General features: G+C 44.8%; 8 protein-coding genes across 8 annotated transcripts; 4 read left to right on the forward strand and 4 right to left on the reverse strand.

Annotated features, from left to right (window-relative positions):
• Positions 1-5585: 5585 nt before the first annotated feature.
• V8C40DRAFT_280836 (class II fumarate hydratase) lies at positions 5586-7336 on the forward strand (the record flags this gene model as incomplete). Its single annotated transcript, XM_083221468.1, has 5 exons — positions 5586-5642; positions 5731-5768; positions 5874-5992; positions 6065-7082; positions 7140-7336. 5 exons carry the CDS (start codon positions 5586-5588, stop codon positions 7327-7329), a joined length of 1422 nt encoding a protein of 473 aa, XP_083071333.1. The 3' UTR covers positions 7330-7336.
• A 205-nt stretch (positions 7337-7541) lies between these two features.
• V8C40DRAFT_276041 (glutathione S-transferase) lies at positions 7542-8234 on the reverse strand (the record flags this gene model as incomplete). The annotated part of the gene is made up of 1 exon (XM_083220786.1): positions 7542-8234. The coding sequence occupies one exon, from the start codon at positions 8232-8234 to the stop codon at positions 7542-7544; it is 693 nt and encodes a 230-aa protein (XP_083071334.1).
• Positions 8235-8579: 345 nt separating this feature from the next.
• V8C40DRAFT_280838 (class-II fumarase/aspartase family protein) lies at positions 8580-10140 on the reverse strand (the record flags this gene model as incomplete). Its single annotated transcript, XM_083221469.1, has 2 exons — positions 9243-10140; positions 8580-9161 (listed from the first exon to the last, which is right to left on the reverse strand). The coding sequence occupies exons 1-2, from the start codon at positions 10080-10082 to the stop codon at positions 8580-8582; spliced, it is 1422 nt and encodes a 473-aa protein (XP_083071335.1). The 5' UTR covers positions 10083-10140.
• Positions 10141-10699: 559 nt separating this feature from the next.
• On the forward strand, positions 10700-11788 carry V8C40DRAFT_280842 (cupin domain-containing protein; the record flags this gene model as incomplete). Its single annotated transcript, XM_083221470.1, has 3 exons — positions 10700-10930; positions 10992-11307; positions 11365-11788. The coding sequence occupies exons 1-3, from the start codon at positions 10705-10707 to the stop codon at positions 11786-11788; spliced, it is 966 nt and encodes a 321-aa protein (XP_083071336.1). The 5' UTR covers positions 10700-10704.
• A 491-nt stretch (positions 11789-12279) lies between these two features.
• On the reverse strand, positions 12280-13374 carry V8C40DRAFT_276044 (fumarylacetoacetate hydrolase family protein; the record flags this gene model as incomplete). The annotated part of the gene is made up of 4 exons (XM_083220787.1): positions 12280-12392; positions 12461-12827; positions 12888-13021; positions 13098-13374. 4 exons carry the CDS (start codon positions 13372-13374, stop codon positions 12280-12282), a joined length of 891 nt encoding a protein of 296 aa, XP_083071337.1.
• A 680-nt stretch (positions 13375-14054) lies between these two features.
• V8C40DRAFT_267867 (cytochrome P450) lies at positions 14055-15802 on the forward strand (the record flags this gene model as incomplete). Its single annotated transcript, XM_083219903.1, has 4 exons — positions 14055-14357; positions 14421-14792; positions 14852-15625; positions 15698-15802. The coding sequence occupies 4 exons, from the start codon at positions 14055-14057 to the stop codon at positions 15800-15802; spliced, it is 1554 nt and encodes a 517-aa protein (XP_083071338.1).
• Positions 15803-17866: 2064 nt separating this feature from the next.
• On the forward strand, positions 17867-19157 carry V8C40DRAFT_280848 (glycoside hydrolase family 62 protein). Its single transcript, XM_083221471.1, has 2 exons — positions 17867-18998; positions 19049-19157. The coding sequence occupies exons 1-2, from the start codon at positions 17901-17903 to the stop codon at positions 19097-19099; spliced, it is 1149 nt and encodes a 382-aa protein (XP_083071339.1). The 5' UTR covers positions 17867-17900; the 3' UTR covers positions 19100-19157.
• A 25-nt stretch (positions 19158-19182) lies between these two features.
• Positions 19183-21762, reverse strand: V8C40DRAFT_250467 (Zn(II)2Cys6 transcription factor). Its single transcript, XM_083216986.1, has 6 exons — positions 21516-21762; positions 21426-21439; positions 21188-21337; positions 20894-21074; positions 19616-20832; positions 19183-19554 (listed from the first exon to the last, which is right to left on the reverse strand). The coding sequence occupies exons 1-6, from the start codon at positions 21665-21667 to the stop codon at positions 19406-19408; spliced, it is 1863 nt and encodes a 620-aa protein (XP_083071340.1). The 5' UTR covers positions 21668-21762; the 3' UTR covers positions 19183-19405.
• Between the last annotated feature and the right edge of the window lie 71 nt (positions 21763-21833).

Below are 21833 nucleotides of genomic sequence, written 5' to 3' on the forward strand. Positions count from 1 at the left end.
GGTTTCTCAGCTATCCAGCTAATCAATGGGTCGGCTTTGATCGCGGCCATGGACACGGTACAACGGTATGCTGCTAGACCGTGACCTTCGGGGCCTTTGTCATTGATACTATTCAAGGCCTTTCGAGCGATAGATTTTAACCCTATAAAGCAAGAAAGCCTGTTACTCCTATGATAAAATGCAATGGTGATAGATAGAGAGGGTGGGGGCTAGTTCCATACCATCGGCAGCAATGACAAGGTCAGCGTCCACAACTGTGCCATCCTCGAACGTTACGCTAGTATTGTTGAAATCGTAGCTTTTCGCCTTGTGATTGAGAATTACTGGTACTTTCAGTTCCTTAGTTCGTTGATATAGAGCATCATGGAGATGCGCGCGGTGGGTGACATAATAAGGCGATCCGTATTTCTGAAGGACTTCCGAACCCAGTTTGGCGTGGCCTATAACACGTCCATCTTGCCAGCGGCGCCAAGTGATACCGCTAGGTCGGATGGATTGACGTTCCAATGCCGTTTGGAGGCCCCAAGAATGAAGAATGCGAGATGAGTTTGGTGGAATCTGGATCCCTGCACCAATCTAGTTTATGTGTAAGTATGAGATTTGTCCGCTGTATCGGATTCGCTTTATACTACCTCACTGAGCTGTGGCGCTTGCTCGTAAAGAGTTACGTTATGGCCCTCTTCCTTTAGACCAATGGCAGCAGCCAGGCCACCAACTCCCCCTCCGATAATAGCAATGGTCAGTTTGATGGGTGAAATCGGGTGGCTGGCTGATTCATTACTCGAGAAGGGTTTTGCAGAGGTCTCCAAATTAGGAGTTACTATGTCAGCTGATAATAGCCGTTTTATAAAGTTGTAAGAACCTGTAGGGTAGCTAGGAAGCTGTTATCATGAACTGTAAGTTAGAGCTTCAATGGATTGAGTAGAGGAAGAGATGAAGCAGCTTGCCTTAATATTTTCCAAACAGGTGTCCATTGTAAGCTATATCAGTAAATAATATCGTCAATCTCGAAATGCTTTAGTCCACAAGAATGTCATGAGACTCAGCAATCCGAATAGAGGTAGACATATATAAATATCGCCAAATTCTGATCGAGCATGCTTCCTCATCACTGACATAGACCCATATCTTGTGGATGATTATGGGGTCACACTAGTCACAAAATACGCTTTACCAACCAACAAGATGTCAAACATCCTACAAGATGACCGATTCTCGGTAGATTGTAAGATGAGCCTCTAGAAATCCAATCTCGGAAGGCCTTTGCGAAGAAACTCGCACGTCGGCTTTTGATCCGATATTGTAACATATCAGACTCGAGAAGGTCTTAGCGCGGAATTGTAGCAGCCGACTTTCGATCCGACATTGTTATTTCGGACTCCGTCCCGAGCCAGCCTGTTGATACATGGTTTAAGCAAATTAGTTTCTCCTCTCGTTCGATACATATTAGCATTACACCAGTACATTCTACTATGAATTACAATGTTTTCACAAAGAAAGTATGAGAATGGAAGACGATGGTCTGATAGTTCTGGAATCTTGATGCAATTCTTGTTCACCTACTGCTTAATACCCTCGATAACGGACTACTTCATAATTAGAGTTGTGAATAGCATTATGTATCTGACAATATGCGTCACATGTGGCTGAGTTGGATGCACACATTGATTGCTACCATTACGCCCAGTCAATGTGACTTTATATAGCGGAGTGTTAATAGTAAAATATTATTCGGTTAAAAAGTCGTTACCGATGGAGAGATCTATGGGTAGTGAATCAATCCAACTATAATCCAACGGCATCTGATCAAACTCAACCTCAGGAAAGAGAGTGGTGGTCGCAGTAGGATCACCCCAAGTGGATAAATTCGGAGGCTCCGAGTAAGCATTCGTTTCCCCCATGATCTCTTGGTTAAGTAATTGCAGTGAAGTTAGGCAAAGCTTGGCAGATCGACAGAACTGAGCAAGATCCTCTATCATAATAAGAGCACGGTGCCAGCATCTGTTTACCGACGTTGAAGATGTAGTGCCTTGTAAGGCCTTGAATCGCCGAGCAGGGATGAGGACAATGGAGGCCGTATAAAGAACTAATAAATGATCGGTCAACAAGTTTGTGGGGAAACAGAAAGATTAAGCAAAAAGTATGTAAAGATATGTATGAACTCACAAAAAGTTTGAAACCACCACGCAGGGAGTGGTTCAACGGAAAAATGAGGAAAATTCTCTTTCCGCCAAGCCCACACGAGATCAATCATTGCAATAGCACTATTGATGCATCTTTGGGCACAGGGGATCCCCATGTCACGAGAAAGAGACGTTTCATAATCGCCATTCGTTGAGTCGAGCCCGTGTGCCTCCGAGGTTAGTAAGAGAGCCAAAATTGGCCGAAATAACAAGATACGGATTTGCAAATAACTAATGATGTTAGTCTTCATGTCTCTGGTACAAATTAGGTCTATAGTTCCATAATAATTCACCGTAAATGTAACACATTTGCTTGCCGTATTAGAACAGGATCGTCTTTATCGGCAACGACAGAGTCAGTGGGCCGCGTTTGAAGACACAAAGGTAGCGTCTCCTTCCAGCGACGCAAAGAATTATCGATTCGTAGTACGGTATTGAAGTCAAGTATGTCGAGGCGAGCTTGCGGGCTGAGGTCAGAGCGGGGAGCAAAAGAACTAGACGGATCTCGAGAGTAGACTATCGCTAACATATCTCCCGTGATTGAATATAGTTTCATCGATTCAGAAAAGAAGTCCATTCTCGAGGCATAACAGTCTGGCAGTAGCCTTTTTGCTCTATCAGCGGCAGAAGGTGAAAAGACATGATCACTGCCATCGCTTTGAGGTAATGGGACGGCCATTGAGTCGGTCTTGCTGATTGTCATGGGACGGCCTTGTGTCATGGAAACCATACTACGGATTAAAATAAGTCTTTGCTTTGCATGTTTTTAGGTTGAGATTCGTGTTATAGAAGTAACTTACCGGTCTAGAAAGACACAGCCATGCCAGAGTCGTTGACTGAGTTTTCGATCACTCTCTTTCTCAAATCGGAGGTATGCTGGCTCTGGTAGATGTAGGCCGATAGACTGGGCGATACGAATAGCCAAGCCAATAACCACCCAGCATCGATAAGACGATTCTGTGCTCTGTAAATACTGTGCAAGAAGAAGGCACGCCTGAACGAGTTCAAGAGAACCACCCCCAAAGGAGCTCATCTGAAGCAACTGTGTAGATCTCCGAAAGAAGACGTTGGCGGCGAAACTCTGATCAGCTATGGACCGACGCCGGAGCTGACAGGTTAGAGCAAAAATAGCATTCAAAGAACATAGTAGTATATGGTTTGGGCGGCAGACATGTTCGCCTGTCGACCATAGCTTTTCATAACACGCTTGAAAGCTTGCGCGATCAACAAAGGGATATAGAATGTGAATCTCATTCCAGTACAAATTCATCATATCATCTGCCGCGCTTCGCGAGGGTAGCACACATAGTTCTGCCAATGAGTCTAGCCGCTGTGGAAACAGCAACTCATTTTGTTTCTGATCGGACAAAATACCGACGCCAAGTCCAGGTAAAGAGAGCCTTGAGGCTACAGCATCCTTTACTTGCTTAGTGAAACTTGCAGCGCTGGAGCTTCCCTCTGGATAGGCATGTTCAGATGACCCATGATTACCCATAGCATCGACACCTTCAGCCGGATATCTTGGTGAAGGGTAAAACTCAAGGCCGCCATCTTTCTTATTCATGGAGATAGTATCAGAGGGGGTGACGGGGGTGGTGAGAGCCACTGTGTGAGACTTTGTATAACTTGTTTCCTGGTGAATATGAGGCGTCATGAGTTATGATGAGCTGAGAAAATATAAGAGCATAAGGAATCGATACATACATTCTGTTGAAGCCGCTCTTCTCCAGAATATCTCGGTGGAGGGCTCAAAGGTGATGAATTTGCTTGAGGGGAGGCGTTCACATCCTCATGCACTTGAGAAGCCACAGGCTGACTTAATTCAGTCGCCGTAGCTGCTGATTCAAACATACGCAACCGACTCTCTAGAGCTGCCACGTATCTACGTATCAAGTCAGAACTAGCAGCACATACATGTGAAGATGGTAAAGGCATAAGTACTCATGAGAATATGCAGTCTTGACACGCTCGGGTTTGTAGACGCAGTTTGGAGCTGGTCGTCGGCGTCGGCGACAAGCGCCGCATCCTAGATTGGAATAATCAGATATTAGCATCAAGTATGTATATGAGTACGGCCTGTCCTTCCATGCAAGGAATTCAGAAGGGTTACTAACGGGGCTGGACGCCATCGCATTTCACTTTTCGTTGTCGGCACTCTTCGCAGGCAACAGAGATTTTAGGTCGTTTAGGCCACCGTTCAGCAAAGCTTTCGAACTCTCCATTGTTATAGGCATTTAGATCAGAGGCTTTGAGATTGTTGCTCTGACCTTGTGTTGCGGCCGCCGAGGCCGAAGGCTGGGGATTATCCTCTCCCATCATACTCAATATTTGCTTATAAGAGAGAATAGAAGCAAACGTATAAAAGTGCGGGCGAGTAAGTGCAGTGTATGTTGAAAAAATAGGGATTAATATTATTGCATATGAAGAGACGCTAGATGTGATCATTGGGAACCACGAATCTCAATGGTTGATCTCCTAAAGTATGATGTAGAAGCAGCTCGCCTGGAAAGTCCGGGGACCCCGCACGCCACAAACTGCTAAAACAGCCGCTAGCTTGAATTGCATTATACTGAGGTAGAGAAATGCCTGGTAAGAAGAATAAATCTGGAGGTGTCACCCAAAGGAGGGGTTTTTTAGTGACATCTAGCTTGTGGCATAATGATTACCCGTTGGGTATAGATCGTCCTTTCTCTGCTATACGAGACAAGTAAAGCCTACATACATTTAACATTCTAGTTAGACTATAGATAAGTAATTGTTTTGCTGAATGTACCAATTCCTTTATTGAGTCATTCCGCGAAATATTATCCAATTTTGACAAGTCCAAGTCAGACCGAAAGAGCATACATATATGTACTCAAAACGCCGCATAACTAGCTTCCAACGATATGGAGATGTTTAAGTCCAAACATAAATAAATCATGACATTAGGTATAAATTGATTTGACATCACTCTGGCATGGCTGATAACAGGGTGTCCAATGAACTTGGATTTGGAAAGGAAGTTCGGCTGCCTCGCCGAACTCTCTCCACACTTTTTCCATTTAACCTGCAATGCCTCACTTGGTTGGGTCATTAAAACTCGGGGCGCTCCCGAACTTTTTAGTGTCGTAGCCTGGATAACTGGCTATGAGTATAATGTCATGGTGAATCTAGTTCGCATCATAATAGTTGCAGCCAAGTTATTCTTTTCGTACAAGCCGTGCACTACAATCTGTGAAATATTCTCTAACTCGGTTGTCTAATGCTATACTGGATGTGGGTCGCAGGTACTGGCAAGAGATGAGCATTTATTTAAGTCAAATAGTAAAGGATGAACACGTTTATTACATACTACTCTTTCCATCATTCTTTTCCATACCTCGATTCAAATATTAAAACGCTTGAATAGTAGAAAACATCATGTCCCAACCCAAGCTTGTCACCAGGTGTGAGACAGACGCCTTCGGGGAGATCGAGGTGAGTCTTCTCTTGAAGCTTTGATCCAAAGAGATACCACACGATACTACGTAGCCAATTCACATACTCAGACAACTGTTGATGACAGGTGCCGTCAGACCGCTACTGGGGTGCGCAAACGCAGAGGTCAGTGTGTCAACGTGCCTATTTGCGATCGAAGGCACTATAATAAAAATCTACATAGCAGCAGCCAAAAGCTGATGCACATAATTCATTAACTGATCTCTATAGATCACTCAAGAATTTTGACATCAATCAACCGCAAGATGGCATGCCAGCTACAGTCATTAGAGCTTATGGATTGCTCAAAGGCGCCGCTGCAGAAGTCAATGTAGCGCATAAAGCCATTGGTAGACCAACTTCCTCTCATTTGAACCAACTTCTTGAATAGAATAGCTCGGAAATTAACGTGTTTATGTCAGATAGCCACATTGGGCAGGCCATCATGCAAGCTGCTGCTGAAGTGTCGTCACTATCTTTGGTCGATCACTTTCCCTTGGTTGTCTGGCAAACTGGCTCAGGTACACAAACCAATATGAATGCAAATGAGGTGATTTCGAATCGAGCCATCGAGATTTTGGGTGGAAAACTCGGCTCCAAGTCACCCGTGCATCCAAATGACCATGTGAACCTTTCAGGTTCCTCCAATGACTCATTCGCCACGGCTATGAACGTTGCCACCGTCCTGGATCTCAATGAAAGGCTTTTGCCTTCACTTCGCAACTTCGAACAGGCCTTAAGAAACAAATGCCATCAGTTCAAGAACATCGTCAAAATTGGACGCACCCATCTCCAGGATGCCGTGCCGCTTTCGCTTGGGCAGGAGTTTTCAGGCTTCGCAGCGCAGATTGAGAAATGTACTTCTCGCATTGAAGCTACTATGCCCGATCTCCTCGAACTTGCAATGGGTGGTACTGCCGTGGGCACTGGCCTCAATACATACGAAGGCTTCGCAGAACACTTTGCTGAAGTTATGAGTCGTAAGACAGGCCTTGGTTTCAAGACGGCACCAAATAAATTTGAGGCTATCTCTGCAAATGACGCCATTGTCAGCACCTCTGGTGCTCTTAACGTTCTTGCTTGTGCGCTCTTCAAAATAGCCCAGGACATTCGCTTTGAGGGCAGCGGCCCACGATGTGGTATGGGAGAGCTCAAACTTCCAGCTAATGAGCCTGGATCATCTTTCATGCCAGGCAAAGTTAATCCTACACAGTGTGAAGCGCTGACTATGATCTGCGCGAGAGTGATGGGCAATCATACTGCCGTCACTGTGGGTGGCATGAGTGGACAATTCCAACTTAATGCTTTCAAGCCTCTTATCATAAGCAGTGTCCTTCATTCTATCCGCCTTCTCAGCGATGGTATGAACAGCTTTCGATACAATTTGCTTTTGGGCCTCGAAGCAGATCAGGCAGCCATACAGGCGACGCTTCAGAAAAGGTATTCCCATCATACCAATTCATATTAACTCTTAGTAACTTTGGGTGGTCTATTTAGCTTGATGTTGGTAACAGCTCTAAGTCCCGTCATTGGGTATGATTCTGCGTCTAAAGTGGCCAAATACGCTCACGAAAAAGGCATCACGCTTCGTGAAAGCGTTATCGAGCTTCGGATGCTCTCTGGAGAGAAGTTTGATGAAACTGTACGCCCAGAAGCAATGGTATTTCCGGCAAAGGTTGTTATGTAACTTTGAGAATGAGATATCTAGATTTGAAGATTTAAGGCATCATCATGAGTTGATGATACTGTGGTTTTAATAGCACGTGTTGACGCCTGTATCTGCAAGAGGACATGAAAGAATAGCCATGTGATCATATTTGTCGCCAATTTATCTATTCTACTTTGTGATGTCTCCCATAAGTCACCTTGGGATCTGTTCTGCAGTCTAAAAGTACATATTTAAGAAACTTGTTGGAATTCCACCGGTGTATCCTCCTGATGCCGCCAGTCAGCCAACTTGAAGGCATCTAGTTCCATTATTTTGTTATAAATCCGTTTAATAGTGGGATACTGTTCGATATCTACGCCATATCGAACAGAATTCACAATAGCTGGAGCCAGCACAATATCGGCCAACGTCAAGAAATTGCCGTATGAATACGTGCCAGCCAGAGGAGCAGCCATGCTTTCAAATGCTTTCAAACCGGCATTCATAATGTCATAAGCCCAATTCTCAGCGGATCCCCCAATGGCGCGTACTCTCTTTAGAATACGTTGATTGGTAGGCGGTTGAATGTCGCAAGCAATAAGCTGTACTAGCTCTCGTACATGAGCTCGCCCTGCAATATCCTCAGCAGGAGGCATAAGCCGAATATTCGTATTTCCTGCTTTGCTTTCTTCAAAATATTCCAGGATTGCAATAGACTGTCGTATATGGACTTCGGTCTCAGCGTTCTGGATGACAAGCGTAGGGACGGTGAGATTCGGGTTAATGATCTCATATGACTCTGTCAAATGCTCTAACTTAGGAATCGCGATGTATCTGAATTGAATTGGAATATCTCGCAATCTCGCCGCCGTTCGAACGCGAGCAGTGCTTGTTGAGCGGAAGTAAGTATACAAGATGAACTGTGGTTCTAATGCTGGAGCCATATTGATTGACGTGTGAAAGTATAATAATCCGTATTCTCAGCATATACCTAAACATAACGTGGTATCTCTTCAGTAGGAAGCAAACGTGATTGTTGAATGATACAAATATATATATGCAAATATCTCGGTGGCAATGGAAGCAAGCACCACATATTCGCAATTGTATCGTCAATTAGATAGCTCGGCAGAGGCCCGAGTTCCAGTCGGTCAAACCCCGAGTCGAGAGACAAATTTCATTCACTGCTCAATGTCATCATACGCGTAAATTTATGTATTTTGCATGATGCAAATAATAGAACCCAACATGAAGCAGCCTGAATATTTCTACCAGTGACGACGTGCAGGTCACCTTCCCGCCAACGCTATATCAATAAATCTCGTTGTTAAGCCTAGATAATTGGCCGGATCACAATACCAATCTATCTCAGCATCAGAAAGGCAGATCGTTACATCTTCTCGTTGCTTAAGTGTGCTGCTCAAATCTTGGTTCTTCTGTACAGCTTGACGACAGCACTCATATACAATATCGTGCGAGCGTGCTCGACCATACTTCTCGTGAAGCGCCACAACTACGTGCTCTGCTGCTACCAGCCCGCGTGACAAGTTCAAATTATGTAGCATCCGATCCTCGTCTACTCTGAGACCTGTCAAAACTTCTTCCGTATGTTTTAGTGCCGCTGAGCAATAGGTGAAACTTTGCGGGAGAGTTGCCCACTCAAGCTGCCACGCTCCTGATCCCGCTCGTTCAAAGTCAGACGGAACAGCATCGAGGGCCAGCCCAGCTTCTTGACGCAACATCTTGCTAAGTGCTAGAATGGCCTCACTCAGAACAGGATTATTTTTGTGCGGCATGGTGGAAGAAGCGCCTCTGTGTGCGACGAAAGGTTCGGCCACTTCACCGACTTCAGGGATTTGCAGCAGGACGATCTAGTGGAAATGATTAGCCACGATGCTTCAATTTCAATGAAGTTTCGTAGAGTTAAATCCACAATTATACTTGCCACATACATCAAGTGCAATTTTGGCGAGAGAACCGCCTATCAATGCCAATAGGGAAACTACCTCTGCGAGCCCATCTCTTGCAGCGTGCCACGGCATATTTGGCTGATAAAGACCTAATTCTTCAGAAATAGCCCTTACAAGCCTCAACCCTTCTGGCTCATCTTCTGTGGAGTCTGCAACAATACCACCCAAAGAGGCAAGGGATCCTGAAGCACCACCGACCTGAGCTAAGAGAAGACGAGGTTTAATCTGTTGCAGTCGTTCTGCATGTCGATCCAACGAGGTAAGCCATATGGCTGTACGATAGCCAAACGTCGACGGGAGAGCATGTTGCAGATGAGTTCGCGCAACCATGGGCGTCTTCCGATACTGATGAGTGAGTGCCACTAGGCGATTTCGGATGGTGTCTAATCGACTACAAATGAGCTCCAGCGCATCTTTTATCTGTAAAGAGCGTGCCAGATCCATGACATCATGCGTATTGAGCCCTCCGTGTAGATACCGAGCGCTCGTTTCATCTCTCACCATGGCACTGAGTTGGCGTACGAGCCCCCAGACAGGAAGGCCAACTAATTCAGTTTCCTGCTGGAGTCGTCCACGATCCAATTTAGCGGCATTGCAGTCATTGGCAATATCTTCAGCTGCTTGCTTAGGGATAGTACCCAAATTGGCCTGTATACGAGCGAGCGATATCTCAACTTGGACCATGCGCTCTTCGAACGCCGTATCACACATTATAAAACGCATGGCATCGTCGCCAAAGATTGTTCTATACATGTTTGAGTCGACGGCACTGATATTGGACGAATCGGCCATTGCGCCTTGGTGTCGTATCGGGATAGACATTGTGCTGGTGCAGCTGAGTTTCCTACAGAAGGAAAAGTCGTAAAGTCGCAGATTTCCGTTAAAATTGTCTTGAAACTAGTTTCTCACACATATCAAGCTTTACGTTTGCTCTTTTTCTTCATTGTGATAGTACTGCATAGATCTAGCCTTCCCTATCAGATGACACTTCAGGAGCCCTAAGCTTCACCTTTTCGGATGATGAGTTCCGTGGTAACTTTCTCGGCATCCAAGCGGAACTAATTGTCGGCATGCTTATTGTCGCTGCCGAATTTTCTTAGTAATAAACTCGGCTTTCTGCTCCGAAAAGTATGTACTAGGAAATGTTCCGTACTTCCCGTTGTCAAGAAACTGGATCGTTGTAAGTGTGAGGCCTTGAAACAAACCAAGAGGTCGGGAGCTACCCGAGAAAACAATGCGAATTCGACTTGTTCGATACCAGGCAAAGGTGTATCCTCAGAAACGGTTATATGACGAAGGAATCTTGCCCTCTGGCAGCAAATGCGTGATGAAATAATTAATTAAGAAGAAGAGGTTCGATAGCATTCAAGCTCTGACCGTCATTCTGAAACAAAGCGATAATCCGCAAATCTTCAACATTAACGATCAATAACGGAAAGCAGCGATGTCTAACTCAACTGATCAAAACTTCCTCTCAAAACTGCCTAGTCAAAATGCGGAACCACTGTGGACCGTCATGCATTCTATGGTGAAGCCACTACCGAGTCCTCGAGCGGTGCCATCAATTTGGAGATACAGTGACATTCGCCCCCTGCTACTTGAGGCTGGTAGAACTGTTCCAGCTGAGAAAGCTGAACGGCGAGTTCTAATGCTCGTCAATCCCAAGCTGGGTAAATATTTTTATTCATGAGATTTGGTCTGTCGTATAATGCCTTCTGACCATCCATAAAGCTGCACCATTTACGACAGACACACTCTATGCCGGACTGCAGTTGATCAACCCTGGCGAGGTTGCTCCTGCTCATAGGCATCGATCTTTTGCCATTCGATTCATCATTGAAGGCTCTGGTGCCTTCACTGCTGTTGGTGGCAATAAGGTCTACATGGAACCTGGGGATCTGATACTTACGCCTAAGTGGCAATGGCATGACCATGGTCATGAGGGTGATGCGCCTATGATCTGGCTTGATGGGCTCGATTTGCCTCTCTATCATAAATTACCTGTTCACTTTGCTGAACCTTACACAGAACCAAGCTATCCAAGCAAGTAAGTTTGTTCCATTTGGCAGCGTGTATTCCATTGTCAATGCTGATAACGCCCCAGGCCTGTAGTGGATAGCCCTCTCCGGTTCCCTTGGGCTCAGATGAAAGCAAAGCTAGACGCTTCATCCGCAAACTTCTCCTTAGAGGAATATCACGATGTCGCAACGGGCGGACATATATCCTTTACCATCGGTGCTATGGCTCTTCGCATAAACAAGGGATCAAAAATTAGTCCCAAGCGCGACACATGCTCTTTTATCTTCCATGTCATAGAGGGACATGGCAAGACAACAATTCTTGAGAACGATCGAAGCAATGGTGAAACAGTTGCTTGGTCCAAAGGTGATACCTTTGCTGTACCTGCATGGAGCCATATAACTCATGATGTTGCTACCTCTGGAGGAGATGCATATTTATTTATATTGACTGACAAACCGCTTCTTGAGAACTTAGACATGTATCTTCTCGACAGCACACAGTCTTAGGCGGTGTTTGTTGCTGACCAGCACGTACCTAGGGAGGAGTTAATACTTCGCCACATAGTGTTCAATGAATTTTCTTCAATATGCTTTACTGTTACTTCAATACTTCAAAATTCATGCAGTGTACAACTAAAATGAAACTAGTGACTGGTTATATTTTTTGAAGTCAAAGTTGTCATGACATCGTCTTGAGACAAAAATATCAAGACAGCTATACCATCTTCCCAATGGCCATTTTATGTTTATCTCACCGTTGTTCTCAGTTTATAGTAATAGCTTGCACTTTCATGTTATGTAGAAACTTCGAACATAGTACGACGACATGAGGCATCCCCAGATGAGATGAACTTACACGGATTTGCCGGGGCGTGCAGTAACGAGCATGCAAACATCGCCCAACATTTGGACTATTGATTCATAGCTACCAGTGAATTTATAATGTTGCACCATTAGTTTGCTAACTGTCTAGGCATCGAAATAGTAACCGAGATTGTTCATGCAAAAACCATTTTGTTTTCCATTATTCCCAAGCCACCAATTTCCACTTTTACCACGTCTCCGTCTTTCAGATAAATAGGCACCGGCTTCATACCCAATGCAACACCGCCTATGCCATGATCATTAGTGAAAAGTGGTTACTGATATAAATGCTAGGGCAGGGTTTAAAGCGCATACTTGGAGTTCCAGTCATGATGAGTGATCCTTTTTTCAGTGTGGTGCCTTGGCTCAAAAAGCTCACAATCCGACGTACGCCGAAAAGAAGGTCAGATGTATTTGAGTCTTGCCGTATATCATGATTGACGGTAGTTTCGAGGGTTTGATTATCTGCCGCTCCAAGAACTGTTGGTGAGACGATCATTGGTCCAATAGGAGCAAATGCATCAAATCCCTTGGAAAAGCACCATTGAGGGACATTGCCGGCATATTTGGGATCTCGTTGCCAAATACGACATGAGATGTCGTTTGATGCCACATAACCGGCGATGTAGTCTAATGCTCTTTCTTCGGGAATATCAATAGCATCTTTTCCGATAACGATTGTCTACATAAGACGTGTTAGTAAATTGGTAAAGTGGCCCTACTTATGAGTCAATTGACTAACTAATTCTCCTTCATAGTCCAACGTTTCCTGGGCGATGAGAGGAATTTTTATATCAGCATCAAAAGCTGCCAGGCATGTGTTGGGTTTGATGAATAGCGATGGATGTGGAGGGGGAGTTCGCCCGCCTTCTTTGACTGTCGGGTTATAACTCAAATAATCAGTATTCATTATTACCGCACGATCAAGGCAATGGTACCCGTAAAAACTTACTGTGCTGCATGTAATTTAAACCCACACAACGAATAATGGGCACTTGATCATGTGTTAAGGGACAAAGCAATTTTTCCACATGAAGATACTCAGTTGTCAATGTTGCATCTGGGGAAAGTGGATCTCCTTTGATAACTTGAGCTTGAAGCTCTCCGGATTTTGCAAGCTGTGTAATCCGGCCTGGAACTTGACCCGGCGCGAACACAGCATTTCCATAATAGATGACGCCGTTCTTCTCAAACCGGATTAGATGCGACCATGGAAATGAACCTGCCATTTTTCTTGGTGTAGACGCTGGAATATTGTATACAAGACAACAAAATTATGTGCACAGGCAGTAGAATTGCGTTGGTGGGTAGGTCAAGATATGTATATTTTGCCCGCCTGGTTGCTTAATACTTTCCATTGAGAAAGCATTTCCATCTTAATCTACTGAATCTCAATATTTTAGTCATATTTGTAATGTGCAACCATTACCTTTGCCGAAACTCACTTGTTGGTTGATCATCAATGATTAAGGCAAAGAGATCAAAATCTCGGAGGTCGGGCCCGGGTCCGAGTTTTGGTTATCAAGGCCGCTGTGTTTGCGGAGAAATCCCACATCGCGCCGGTTCAACATTGGTCGGCCAATAATTTTTTCATGAAAAGTCAAATTTTGAGATTAGTTACGTACTCGTTTCTGCAAATATCCTGCCAGCGATGTAACATCAAAGAACATTCGCGCTGTCTGGCTCGTACAATGTGCGATGATCAGTTGGCCGGCGTGCCGCTCCCGCACAGCAGAGGAAACAGTTGATGAACTAACCCCCATGCTCCATCTATATCTATTCTCGGCCGCACCCGATCAAATAGAATTATATAAACATGCAATCTATCTTCTGCAAAGTAATATCTGCAAACAGATTGAAGCTTGTACAACTCTTTTGTGATTATTCATTCCACTATAGGGACTTAAACATGCTCCAAAATATTGTCATATTGTTGAAGGAGAAATTACTCTACGCAATTCCCTTCATCATCCTAGGATGGTGTTTGCATATTCGCTATCGGCACGGATTTAACAAGTACAGAGGGCCGTTACTCGCATCTTTTACAGACTACTGGCGATATCGGTACACCAGAGATCATAGAGATGAGATACCGTCTATTGCTCTTCATGCCAAGTATGGCGATATTGTTCGAGCTGGGCCGCAGAAGCTGTCATTCGCAAATCCAGAGGCATTAAAAGACATATACAGTATAAACAGAGGATATGTCAAGGTCTGTGTTAGAGTTAAGTTACTATTTATATAATTCAATTTCTGACATCCTGCATATTATCAGTCTGAGTTCTATTGGGTAGCTGCAAGTGTGTCCAAAGGAACACCGCTTCCTTCTTTATTCTCAAATCTTAATGAATCATTCCACGCTCAGCTTCGACGATGTGTGAATAATGCTTTTGCCCTCAGTACATTAGTTCAGTATGAACCTTTGGTCGACACTACAGTTCATCTCTTTCTAAGGCAGTTGAATAAACGATTTGCCGGTAAACAGGGCACCGAAGGCATCATTGACTTTCCGACTTGGCTACAATATTATGCCTTTGATGTCATTGGAGAATTGACCTATAGCTCAAGACATGGGTTCTTGGAATCTGGTCAAGATGTTGATGGTATTATCGCATATCTAGATAAGTATATGAGCTATCTTGTTCTAGTATGCGACTCAAATCTGATACCTGGATCTTCTTGACTGCTAACATCAAGTGTTAATAGGTGGGCCAAATGCCTATTCTGGACAAACTATTCTGGAAAAATCCCTTCTTTATGTGGCTCAGCCGCCACGGCTTATATGACGACACTTTTCCAGCTGTTCCCTTCGCGGTAAAAGCAATGAGACAACGGACAGACTCAGATTGCAAGCCGAGCGACAGAAATGGCGTGCCAGACTTGCTATCCAAGTTTTTAAATGCAAAGGAACTTCACCCTGATGTTGTGGGTGATAAAGAAGTCTTGGCTATGGCGCTCTCCATGATCTTTGCTGGCTCAGAAACCACCGCAATCTCGCTGAGTGCAGTCTTCTACTACTTACTCAAAAGCCCCCGATGCCTGTCCAAGTTATTGGAAGAGATCGACAAGGAGTTGCCCTCTGATGATTCTGACGAACCCTTCTCTTCAGTGAAATTTGCAGACGCGAATAAGCTTATATATCTTGATGCGTGTGTTAAGGAAGCGTTTCGGATGCATCCGGCACCTGCATTTGATATGGAACGCGTGGTTCCTGCCAACGGCAGTACGATATGTGGAGAATTTATTCCTGGAGGGACAATCGTATCGTGTAATGCCTGGGTCATTCACAAGAACAAAAGCATCTTTGCCGAAGATGTTGACGTATACAGACCTGAGAGATGGCTGGAAGACGACCAACGAGTGAAAGTCATGAATTCAACTTTGTTCCACTTCGGGCAGGGCGCACGTACGTGCATTGGCAAGAATATCAGCACTTTGGAAATTTACAAGGTGGTACCATCTATTTTGAAGACATTTGAGGTAAGATTTCCTAGTTGATCAAACGCGGTATTGAGAGTTTTGATGAGACGTATAAACCTAACGCAGTATCAGGTCACTCTAAATGATCCAAAGCAAGATTGGAAAATAAAAAATGCTACGTTTGTAAAACCTTCACAGTTTGATGTCCGGATTAGCTTACGGCAAAAGAAACACTAGATTTAATTTCAAGAAAAGTTTTTCTTTCTTTCTCTCTTGCTTTTGTTGAATGAGGAGTATTTTTCTTTGTCTTTTTTTAACTCTCTCGGGTTGTAAACTGGACTTTCGTCAAATTGTGATGGACTGATCGCGAGGTATAATTAGAATTAGCACTATCAATTTTGTCTTATATTTCAGTTTTCCAAAGGGATTATGGAGGCAACAAAGCGACCATAGATGGGCTGCTTCTGAGGAAGAACTTTCTAGCGGAGAGCGACCTTGGCAGCACCGCGTGTGTCTAGCGCAGATGAGAAGACTAGACCAGCAGAGAAACCCCAGCAACAACGGTAGAGCACGCTAAGATGAGCTGACATATGGAGTACTACTCATCATGGACAATCAACCAGCCATCATACAAAATACAGATCTCATGCATATATACAGTAGCGACTGTGAAAGTGCATACATCAATGCCGTCCTGGTTTTTGTTTGTAAGCTGTGTTTTGCTGACTGCCGAAGATATTCCTTGGGATGTCTCAAAAGATCATTCTACGGCGTCAGAGCCACTAAGTGTGAAATGGCGGGACCGCCTCGCTACTTTAACTTGCCGATCCATGGTTGCAACAGCGACTCTCTTGCTCGAAATCACGATTGAGCGCACACTTGTGCAGCTACAAGAAGTCAATACAGGAATAAGAGGAAGAGATTAGATCGAGGTTGTAGAAAAATGCACAACAAGCCACAATAGCTGATACTAATGTTTACATGGTAATGACTACGGTGGGTCATTGTGTTCTGTCTATTCCTTGGCCTAGGGTAGCTATTTTAGAGGAATGGTGAACAATATTCTTACGACTAAAGGTTACTTGGAACATTTTGATGTTCAAATTTTCTAAGAAGAAAAAATACGTTGAACATTCTTTTGCTTTTGTTGTGTAGCAGAGCGTTGGTAATAAGGCTTCTTATAATCTGGTGCGAAGTACGGAGTACGTCTTGAGAAGATGTGATACAATCTTTTTTCCCCTCTCATTTCAACGGCTGCCGGAGATCTAAACGAGATCAAATTTACTTAACTCACACTTGGTAAAACGGAAATCGATTCATTAAATAGAGCCACAGATGGCTTTGCTACTCGGTCTAATAAGTGAGATGAAGAATTGGAAATCTTTTGTCTCACAGCTTTACCCGATGATTGTGAAGCATTCCTGGACGAAAATGGCTGCGTGATTCTGCTTAGCAGAGAAGACACTTGCCATCGGATGATCAGAAGCATCATGCTGTAACATTAGCCTAAAATGAACACTCAATAACCATAATACAAAGTGTGCAACTGGCAGAATTAGATTGCGGTACACAATGTGTGTACCAAAATTGTATTAATACAGATGAGACCTCTTCTTCAAAGTTACAATAATTGTCTCCTGCCAGGATGGATAAGTCCTGACCTCAGTAATGAGGAATACAAGCAATCTCGAAGTACGGCCTTCAGAACTAATGATAGCCTGTTAACAATCAATTCTGAGAGCACTCATTCACCACGACTAGTAACTTGTTTCCAGCTCTCTGTGTAAATATTCATCCAATCCATTTGATGTGGGGCCAGTCTCTTTATAAGAGTTGTCACGAAAAGGCTATACATGGTTTGTAGATGCTCGGACTCGGCTCTTCTAACCGGCATTATTTCTAGAATAAATGATGTGACATTTGTGATATTTGCCTTCCCATCCGGATGTGGTATTATAAAGAAGAGCTTGTAATTGGTGCGCATTAGAATGGTTAATATCCCTTTAGCCGCCATGGGTACAGAAATGACGTCCCATGCTTGTATCCACAGGCGGATATGTATTGCCTATGACATTAGAGTAGCTACGTTGTCATAGTGTTTACCCCAAACACTGCCAATGCAGGGTGATATTAGTACCTTCAAAAATATTCTGCGATATTTAAGCGATGCACCGTTGTGGTGAGCAAGCATGTTGTTGACATTTACACCGTCTTGTCCGTTATAGGTCCTAGTATATGTGTATAAAATGCTCCCGCCCTTCCGCACAAACACGTGGGATGCGGGCTCTTCATTAGTTATCTCTTTCTTCTATCTATCTGTGAAAAATTCGTTACCATGAGAATCACAGACTCTGAAGTGAATAGCTGGCTAGCCGGCATCATCTCTTTACTCAGCTTGGTAACGGTGGCCAGGGCGTCGTGTACACTTCCATCATCATACAAGTGGACATCAACGGGTCCATTGGCAACCCCAAAATCCGGCTGGGTGTCTCTCAAAGACTTCAGCGCCATCCCGTATAATGGCCAGAATCTCGTTTATGCATCCACCGTCGACTCGACAGGATCCTACGCCTCAATGAACTTCGGTCTTTTCTCAAATTGGTCAAGCATGGGCTCAGCAAGCCAGAACGCGATGAATAATGGAGCTGTTGCTCCTAACCTCTTTTACTACAGCCCAAAAAAGATTTGGGTTATCGGACAAGAATGGGGTGTATACCCGTTCAACTATATGACATCCAGTGACCCTACGAACCCAAATGGATGGTCTTCTCCCCAAGCCCTATTTACTGGGAGCTTGCCCGGCACTGGCCCTATTGATCCGGCGCTTATCAGCGATGGCACAAATATGTATCTATTCTTCGCGGGAGATAATGGTCACATTTATCGGTCCAGTATGCCGAACTCGCAGTTCCCAGCAAGCTTTGGTTCAAATTACACAACAATCATGACTGCTGCTACCAATGACCTATTTGAAGCGGTACAGGTTTACAAAGTTGATGGCCAGAACCAATACCTTATGATCGTTGAGTGTATTGGATCGGTGGGGCGGTATTTCCGCTCTTTTACTGCTAGTAGTCTCAGTGGTTCATGGACAGCGCAGGCTGCGTCAGAGAGCAACCCCTTTGCTGGGCAGGCTAACAGCGGAGCATCTTGGACTAATGATATCAGCTCTGGCGACCTGATCCGCAGCACAAATGATGAGACCATGACCATTGACCCTTGCAACTTACAACTGCTGTACCAGGGGATGGCTATCGGCTCCAGCGGGGAGTATAATCTCCTGCCATGGCGACCCGGTGTCCTCACACTTACCAACCCTGGGAGTGGCTCCGGAGGATCTGGAGATGGAGGGTCCGGAGATGGAGGCTCAGGCACAGCGGCTCACTGGGCCCAATGTGGTGGCCAAGGGTGGACTGGCCCTACTACTTGTGAGGTATGTAACTGTGTGTCTTCAGATTAAAATAATTATTGACAAACCAACAGAGCCCCTACAAATGCACTGTAAGCAACCAATGGTACTCTCAATGTCTGTAAGAAGGCAATCAGAAATGTGAAAGAGTAGATTCTAGTATATTGGCCATGCTGTTATAGGAGTAACGCGAATCTGCTTAACTTATGGAGAACATTTCCGAAATATGAAGTGCCTGATGAGGAGTCATATGGCCCTAAAGAAATAAATCACTGCTAGATGCACTACTGCCTCGTTTCATAATGCATTAATATGTGTGTTTTGCGAATTTGGACATAGGTTGATCAATGTCCTGCTCTTAAAAAGCGTAATGAACTTCAGATACGTGACTAAATTATAACATCTCCCAACGTGTAGTTATACTCTATACGCTACTGGCACTCACTTAATCCTGGTTGAGTGGTAGAGAGGAAGTGTAGCCATCTTGGGTGTAGCGGTGCCTCAAAGTGGGAAAGAATATATTGGATGTGAGAGAAGGAGAGCGGGCCGGACACTGACTCTCTGAAACTCTTCAAGGAGACTTTCACTGTGGCATTAGTTTACTTGGGTCTTCGGATTCATATATGAATGGGCAAACATACGCGTGAGTAGTCTTGGCAGAGTCCATATGCTGGCAAGTTGCTCGAGTTGCATCAACAGGACTCTCTCGGAATGCTCAATGGAAGAGTGAGAACCCCACACCAACGCACTAGCTGACTTCTTGTGCACATCAAGAAAGATCAGAGCAGCGAAGATAATCATTGATATCGCCGGGTCAACTCTGAGGTTGTATGAACTGTTCCACTGCTCTGATATTGACGACAGATCTTGGCACGCCTCATAGACCCTCTGCCACCTTAAAATCCATTCTTCGTCTTGTTCCCGTCTTTTACAGTTTATGATGGAGAGGAAAAACTGCACCAAGTTCAAGTGGAATAGTGTGACTAGCCTTGCATGGTGATCGGGCCCTGTCTCATTCGAAAACGCATTCCTTCTGGTGTTGAGGTAGTTTGTCGGTAAAGAGAGACGAACTGCCGAGAGATGTCGCTCAATATCGTCTAAACAGCGAACCTCTGGCTGCTGTTGTAGGCTGTGCACACGTATGGCCCGCGCCGTCGTACGTAGGAGAGTTGTAGTGATAATATGGAAATTAAATGAAGATATTTCCTGAGACTGAGAGGATATGATAGATATGGCCTCCCAAAGACTGTTATGATGCGATGACAACAAGAAGTTTTCGTGTCCTGAATCATGCTGATCCTCTATAGGAGCTCTTCCAGGAAGTTCCTGCAAAAGAGAGGTATAAGCAAGTGTTTCGTCTATCAGATAGGGAGTTCCAGAAGATAGATTGGCGTAGGAATCTAGGCGATAGATGCACCACCATACCAGGCGCCACTCCTCCAGCTGGCGCTCTGTCATTGTTCTCCAGCTAGGATATTGCGATTTGATAATCTCTAGACGATCCAATCCTGTCCACATGGCCATGCGTGTAAGTTTCCCGATGCGCATCCATGCCTGCCGTCCCGGAAATTGGTGGAATTCGTAGAAGGCTAGCAGACAACTTTTGCGGAATTGGTCGATAGATGGCGCGTTGCCAAACATCTCCTCCTCAAATGACCCTGCGCTCAAGATTTCATCAATGCAAGAATCAATGTCGAAGGTCGCAGTAGTGAATGCGTATCCAGTTAGCTTGGCAGTTATCACTACTATTGTCAAGATCAGATCAGGGCTGTGTACCAAATTTCTGCAATCAGAAAGAAAGTGGGACTTTATGAAAAGTGGAATCCCTTCGTGGATGTTGTCGAGATATGCCTCCAATCTGTTTGAATTACAAGAATCGGGTTAGTAATGGATATGATCTGCCCATCAGACGAACGTACAGGTAGCTTTTTTCCTCCACGGAGATGCTCAACGAAATGGAGTCATTAGATCCTCCGGTACTTTTGCCAGAAGATATCGGCTGTAGGGGCTCAGTATATCCATACCAATTAGAATTGGCAAGCGGAGAAGGCGGAGAAGGCTCCGCCGCTGGTGATGGAGGGCCAGCCGAGGGATGTTGATCTATGATAACGAGGAAATCATCAGCACAGGATACATGTTACGATAATAGCCCATTTGTTCAATATCCTGAGTCATAATGTCAGAAAGGGGTAAGATAAAATCTAGCAGCGTACGGTCATGGTCGGGATGATTTAGCGTCCCCTTCGGTGAACGGCGGCTTCGACGAAAACCTCTTGCAGGTCCAGGCCTGCGCCGCGTGTACGAGTATACACAAGTATGCCCATGCTCGGAGCAGCGGGAACACGTTGGTCGCTGGGTATCACCTGCGATACGCCCAAGTTTCGACGAAAAGATCAGCAAGGGATTAAACAGCGACCAAGCAAGAGACGGTTTCGAAGACACTACACATACACTTTATCTTCTTCCTATAGTGTTCCTTTGTCAAAATTCACTATGAAGCAGTGCGGGGAGTAAGGATAGGGCCGTTGAAGACGGGCTCACCGAATGCAGCGATCACAGACTCGGGAAATCGAAGTCCGGCTCCCGCTAGCCGATGAGGGTGGTGTATCTGTGGTCTCTAACGAATGCGAGTTGCCGGGATTGACACAATCGACCGAATCTGGTTCAAGGTTAAGAAGTGGTGACTCCATCATGCACTCCAAAAGCCAGATCGCAAATCTTCCGGTTCGTTGAGCCCCTATACTATAGGGATTACCATGATCACCTAGTTCTGCGTATGCACAAGGAATGTTGTCAGACGAATTGGAGCCAACGCGTTGGCCCAATTTAAAGATGCTCCGGAGCGCCGCTTGCATTACA

This window comes from Trichoderma camerunense (assembly GCF_050948025.1).
Source record: "Trichoderma camerunense strain CBS 138272 chromosome Unknown V8C40scaffold_13, whole genome shotgun sequence".
In the NCBI taxonomy this organism is placed as follows: Eukaryota; Fungi; Ascomycota; class Sordariomycetes; order Hypocreales; family Hypocreaceae; genus Trichoderma; species Trichoderma camerunense.